At 43.0% G+C, this 6,969-nt stretch overlaps 1 protein-coding gene across 1 annotated transcript in view; it reads right to left on the bottom strand.

The window, feature by feature from the left end:
* Window positions 1-3,693: 3,693 nt before the first annotated feature.
* The window catches only part of LOC104500234 (PHD finger protein 21A-like), a 5,831-nt gene continuing 2,555 nt past the window's right edge, over window positions 3,694-6,969 (bottom strand). The window contains exon 4 of the mRNA XM_010143846.1: window positions 3,694-5,264. Coding sequence (XP_010142148.1) covers window positions 5,010-5,264 — 255 coding nt within the window. The 3' untranslated portion in view covers window positions 3,694-5,009. The remainder of the gene's footprint in view (window positions 5,265-6,969) is intronic.

The raw sequence follows: 6,969 nt of genomic DNA, 5'->3' as shown, positions 1-6,969 counted from the left end.
GCAAGGATCCAACAGTGTGTCCCTGCAAGGCGCTCTCGCGTGCCCTCAGAGACCGGTACCTAACTGGCGGTTCTTCGGAGATCTTTTGCCTTGTGAATACCAGAAACTCTGGACTCTCACATAGTGCTTGGGAATGGCCTTTGCTGAGGTAGTTTGTTGGCCAGGCAAGCCTAAGCGCCAGATGAATTAACTAACTGCACAATAAAACATCTTCCTCTGGCTCCAGGTTCCTGACTACTCTTCTACTTGTCAGAAAACTCTCTGCAGTAACCCAGCAAGGCTGAACTTGCCCTGGATCTTCAGAATCCCAAGGGAGTACAAATGGAGGTGAAGACGGGTCAGAGCAGTTCTGAAAGAGACAGCAAGTTCTGCCCAAAGGGGCACGGTCTGCAAGGAAGTGTAACAGTGGTGTCTCGGTAGTTAATGAGCAGTTCACTGAGAGGGGTCCTCAGTAAAAGAGTGAATTTTGGTCTGACATCTGAATATGATATTTTAAAAACATGTTTCATTAAAAAACATGTATTCATCATTAGTGCTTCCAAAGCAAAGACAGTAGGGTGTATGTAACCCAGCAGGGGAAAAAAAATTAGAGAAACATGCACTGCAAATTCACAAATATTTTCCACTGCATCCACATGGGAAGGAAAGTTCAGAGTTTACTCCCTGTATTGTGGGTTGCCACAACGGGGCTAAGAGCATTTGTTCTTAGCTAATCTACTGCTCATCAGCATTTCACTCCTGAATGCTGATCCTGTTGCTCTTCAGGGGTGTCTCTGCAGTAGTACAGGGGAGATGGTGATTTGAAGTCAAGGAGGTCAGAATTAGGATTCAACAGCTGGAACAGAGATTTGCTTTTTTAAGCCTTGTCAGCTAGGAAGGATAAAATACGATATTTGTTTTCCTTCCAACAATAAAACCAACAGATCCGCCCAGAAAAGATTTACCTCTTTAATTTCTAGGTTAGCAGCTTTTAACTCATATCCCCACCAACAAAAACTTGCTTGCAACAAAGATCCAAGTCCTTGTTTTGCTCATGCAAACCATCAGTTCATCCTACCAACGTGGTAAACTCCTGGCTAGTGATGTCCTCGAAGAAGTGACCGTGCTAGTACCCTACCTGACAATCATCCCTACAAGCATTGCCTTTACCGCATTTTGTACAGCACTAAAACCACTGCTGGCTCTAGCTGAAGAGAGTGAGACTGTTAATCATAAGACCAACTCTTCTAGCCAGGCCACATGCTCGCTTTCCTACTCTGACTACAGCACACTTTTGCAGCTGTTCAAAGAACAGATCACAAGGAGAAGGGAAAGAACTACTTCTGCAAAGCTTCCTCTGTTTCTGAGCAAAGGAAAAGGGTCGCTTCTTAAAGCCCTTAGCGCTGGGCTGAGAGCCAGGACTGTCTCTGACAGTCTGATGAAGCTCTGATGAGCTTCCTCTGTGGTCTCATCTCCTCCTTTATAATAGAGACTTAAAAGCCACTTATTTCCCACCAATGACAAGCAATGACTTCAGAATTAGTTAACATCTTGATGGTAGTTTGGAAATACAAAATGCCAGTCATTATGACAGCTTCCCAAAGAGCGGAAGTTTTAGTACAAACTCAGTATTACATGAGAAAAAAACCAAACCAATCCAAACCCAGAAGACAAGCTTGAGTATTAAGATGGCAAAGAGTTTAAATTTCTCCCTTGACTGAAACCTCTTCAAGCAGCTAGGAAAAAGTCCATTTTCCTCCGTTCTTAGCTAATGGCCCTTCCACCCTATTGTTGCAAGTCGGGCAGAGATAACCCCAATTTCCTTGTGTCTGTGTAGCAGTATCACTGCCAGTGTCAGGGCGGCCTTGGGAATGCTCCCGGCCTATTGACCGACACTGCTGTAAAGCTAAGAGGGACAGTGTCCAAACAGGATCAGTGAGAGAGAGAAAACTACCTAGCAGCACTAAGAAGGTCTAAGTTAAGATCATTTCTCTCCCAGGTAATGATTAACTGAAGATGTCCTTTTGATGACTGGAACACAAATGCTGTAACAAAAGGGTCATAAAAGTCTTTACTTGGATTTTGGAGACAAGCAGATGCCTCAAAAGCAGTAATAGCTGTTTTAACATCTCCTGGTTAACTGTGCTCAAATTTTAATACGGCTACCAGGGAGTTTCACTTCCATCCCCTCCTGAATTGGCAAAGGAAACAGAAGGACTGTCAAGTCTTCAGGCACAGCTTGCTACCCCCAAATAGTGCAGTGCTTCCGAAAGAGCTCCGAAGATAACACCAGAAATAAAAACATGAGAACCATGAAGACTAAGTGCACCTAGCCCTGGGCACTGTCTCTTACAGGAACGTACCGGGAGCTTCAGACGGTGGAATTAATTATTACCCAAGTGACCCACTAGAAAACAACCTAGGCAAACAGGCAGTTTCTCCGGAGTATCTGGCTGTTACCCGCTGGCTCATATTGCAAAGAAAGAAGACTCCGGTTCAGTGTGGGTTTTGTCTCTCCATCCTTTGATATACACAGTCCTTTGGTTAGAGGCTATGGGTTGCTGGCCCAGCGCTGCCCTATGGCAATGACTCCCACTGGCAACTGGGTTGAAACAAGGACACTTTCAGTTTTGACATTGTCTACCCAGTGGTCTCCCTGCCACTTGTGCTAACTTAGCCTTCCAGCTCTGCTAGTTCCAGAACAGAATTCAAACATCAAAAGACAGCGTCAAGGTTATCACAGGTTCAGCTGAGGAGTGCACGTAAGTCACTTTCCCAACTACAGACAAAGGTGAGAACTCAGGGTATCAGTTTTGAGCTCAGAGCTAAAAATAGTGCATGTTCCTACAGAAGGAATAAAAGTCTTTAAAGGGCAGAAGGGCAATGAAAAGGAGAGGGAAGAAAACAGCTCCCACAGAAGTGTACTTGGCTGTGGTAGCAAAGAGGATCTCTCAGGATGTGTAGTGTCTGGAGAATTCACTTCTTGCTCAGAAATGCATCCTTGAAATCCAAAGCTTTTCTATCTTTCACTAGAAACAGCTGAGCAGGTCTGCCGTGCCACCCAACGCGTGCTCTCAAGGGTACCACACCAGGGACTCTGCCCTGCATTGTGTGTAGTGCCTCAGCTCTGGTCCCGCTGGAAGTAAAGGGATGTTTCCCCAGTATGTCCAGTGAAAAAGGGGTTTTCCCAAGTTATTTATATGCAGTAGTGAAACTAGGTGGCTCTGGGACACAACCCCAAGTGACCAGAATCAGCACTTTAAAGTGAGACAGACCGCACAGTAACAGGGAGAACAAGGCAAGCTTTGCTATCTAGACTGAAAAGATTATACAAAAGACATGAACTTCTTAAACAAGAGGATACAACAGAAGATGATTCCAGTCCAACCGACTCACTGTCTTTCATTCTCAAGCTCTCATCAGTCCATATCACAAAACCATAAAAGCCTTAAACAAGCACGCTGTCAATTGGTTTTTCTCTGGGTTACAAACACATGAAAGAATGGGGGAGACATGGTAACAGCAGAGACAAGCCCGGCAGATCCTCCAGGTGGGGTGATATCCAGCACTGCAGAATTTGGTTCTGTTCAGAGTTTAGCCAGTGGAACGTACAGTATAATCTACGGAATCTGTCCCATTGGATTTTAAAACACAAACACAGAATGTCATTGTAAATAAGCAAAATCTGTGTTAAAAAATTCTAAGTACACAGCATTTTCTCCAGTTCTGACACCTTTTTAATAGAAATCACTTGTTTAGGAAACAAATAGCACTTTTGTAATTTTTTTTTACAATGTTTCTTACCTTGATCTTATTTTAAGTAACACTAGGAAGACCTCAATATCTTTTATTTTCCTTTTTAATTTAAAAAAGTTTTTTCCCCCAGATACAAAGATTTCGCCCTTGCATAAAAAAACAGTGCCCAAAACGATGACACAAGGACTCACAAAGACTCACTGTATCTCACTGACACTATTACTTCTAATCTATACCATGCAAGGTCCCATCTACCTCTTTAATTAGACTGTCAGCCTGAAAAACAGCTTTTCTATTCCTTATTTAGTTCTTGTTACCAAAAGAAAAGAAAGGAAGTGAAAGAAAAGGACATTTCTCTGTTCAGTTCACACATCTGGGTCATGTGCTACTTTGTTCAGGATACCTTTGTTGTTTATAAATATAGAAAAGGGTTGGAATCTCATTTTGATGTAACTGATGCACATTTTCTCTTGGGACACCTCCACCCAACGCTCCCAGCTGACCCTGGATTCTGGCCCTCTATTTTCCCGCTCCCAGCACAGGCTTCATGGACGAGTGTGAGGACCCAAACCAATTCTGCAAATTGTTCGCTGTGAAGAAACAGGATTAACCTGAAGCTTTTGATCCTCAACCTGTATGTGTGCTGGTTACTCAGTGAAAAGTCCATCTCCTTTCCTTTTGTACATCTCCTGTCTAAACAATAGTAAATACTGCTTATTTGATAGGACTTGTCCCTTCTGGGCACTGAGATTTGATAATTTGTATTTCTGGTTTTTTGGTTTAATAGTACTGAGAGTTTAGAAACAGGAAAAGCCCACAGGCTCTTTGGACTTGTTTTTGTCTTCCCCTAGCTAAACAAACTGTTCTGCAAATAAGGATTTGAAACCTGCTCTCCTCCCTTACCCCTGCTCCTCACCCCAAACAAAAATAAAACAAACCTATAGTGGCTGTGGAGGCTGCTGCAGGCACACACTGGTGTAAAATATAGAGAGAGTATATATAGTATTTCACTTGGCATGGTGCTGGCAAAGAACCCCCAGCTGGCACTATTCATGTAACATGACCCAAACTTCGCATGTACACACAGAATAAGAAGGATCAATTGGCAAACTCTGGTGCCGCCTGGCACAAGCATCTTTACACTCTCTCTGGAACCAAAGAACGAAAGAATTCTGCACTTTCCAGAAGAAATCCGGTTTTGTTTTCTAGAGTTTAATTATTTTGCTCTTCTTCCTCACCACCACCTCCCTTGGCTCCTTCTTAACTTCACTGTGTTATTTAGTCTCATCATCCTTGGTACAGTTCACCATGCAGCTCTGGGAAGGAGAGGGGGCTAAGGTGGAGGTGGCAGCACTAGTATTGTTAGTGGAGTCCATGCCGTTGGAAATGGCTACTGAATTGACCTCAGAGTTTATGGGTTTTGAAAGGTCGATGCCTTGGATGAGGCGGATCAGCTGTTTTACCTTCTCCAAGGAGCTGTGCATCTCCTTCTGTTTTGCAAGGATAGTATTCTTCATTTCCATGCATTTCTGCAGCAAAACAGAAAAGCAGTAGTAAGTTCAAGGGAGAAGGTAAGAGAAGGAATATGATGTTCACAGATCTAAAGGTAAGAAGCAGAAGACACTACAGCCACAATTTCACTCTCCTAGCCAGAAGAAAGAGTCTCAGGGCTGTGTTCACAGGAGAATTTGAATTTGCAGGAGAAGGAATTAAATTGCCAGTACATAGCTGTCACCTGGTATGGCCCCCTTTCATCCTAAGGTATTCTGCAAATGAACGCAGACAGCTCCATCCTTTTCTATTCCTTTTGAAGGGAAAATTCCAAATGTATGTTCTTATTATTTTTTCTGTTGCATTGCTGTAATTTCTTTAGCTCAGATCTGCAAACTCAGGCATCCTACTGCAGTTGACTGCTGACTGTGTGCATGCTGCTAACAGGATACAGCCTTTGCTTTCATGTACATTTTAGCAGGAAAACCACTTCCTCCTCTCAACAAATAAAGAGGCACTTGAAAGGCCCTTCCTTCTTCACTTGAAAATCTTATTTTGCGGACACTTCTTTCTCTTAGAAATGATAGTAACCTAGCTAGCTCATCAGTTGAGAGTCAGAGTAAGGTAACTTTTAAAAAAGCCCACAAATGATGTTTCAAGGGTGAAAAACTGCATATGTCTCTATCTGAAACTCTCAAAAAGGAGATGATAGTAGCTATGTCTGTAACATTCAGGTTCTTACATGAAGATAGCAACCTTCCTACATTTTCACACCTTTTATTCACACTGATCTCCAGACACTGTTGGTTTCACCTCTACTATTTTCACATGCAGCTCATGGCATCATAAAAACATCACAAAATTTAGACCTAACGTGGTTTTTTTGACAGTTCCACTGAAAGCATAAACACTGACTTGATCATAGAAAATAAACCATTCTCTTTACTTGCTGTCAACTCTCATGTTAAGGGCTTGCAACTGCCTAGACACATCGCTGAGAAACAGTGCTAGCGCTCTAGTGCTGCCCAGGTTATGCCCAACTACGGCTAACCAGAAGACGACAGTTACCAGAACTGCTAACCAGCATCTCTCACCACTTCTTTGCTCACAATCTTTTTATTTGTATCATCAGTGTTTGGGGGTCTATAAACGTGGGACACTTACTTTTGTTCTAATAGATAAAGACAGGCAGACTGGAAAGTGCCTGTTTTCAAAAAGTCTGTGCTTACATACCTGGCCTTACAGATGCTGCCACAGGAGAGATTTCAGTGTTTTTCATTCCGTGATACTGGCTAGGCCTACACTAAGTGAGGGACTCAAGGCAAGGCAAGAGCCTGACTTGCATATTAAGTGAGAAGAGAGAGCAAATTAATACACATGCTCCAATTACTGTGATAAACTAAATGGAAACGATAGCTTCTGGTTTGAAGTGTGACATCAACTAATTAATATTATGCAGATGCACGCACAGTGTCCAGCTGCTGACTGCCAAGGCAACATGTCAAAGGCCTGAGAGTCAGTCCTGAGTCAATGGTAATTTTTGTACTGGGTAAGTCTGGAAAGCACACCAAGACACAGAGGCCCAACCACTCTTATTGAGGTAAGCCCCTGGAGAATTGAACTCAATTTACTGCCCACACAGAGCAATGCTCTGGGTCATGTGTGTCACCTGTAGGCCTACAATATACAGTCAGCATGGATCCCGTATAGGTGACTCGATGTAAGTATACGTTGCCTATTACA

This window comes from Buceros rhinoceros, unplaced genomic scaffold (genome assembly GCF_000710305.1).
Source record: "Buceros rhinoceros silvestris isolate BGI_N320 unplaced genomic scaffold, ASM71030v1 scaffold31909, whole genome shotgun sequence".
Lineage (NCBI taxonomy): Eukaryota > Metazoa > Chordata > Aves > Bucerotiformes > Bucerotidae > Buceros > Buceros rhinoceros.
This window is presented reverse-complemented; position numbering and strand designations above follow the sequence as displayed.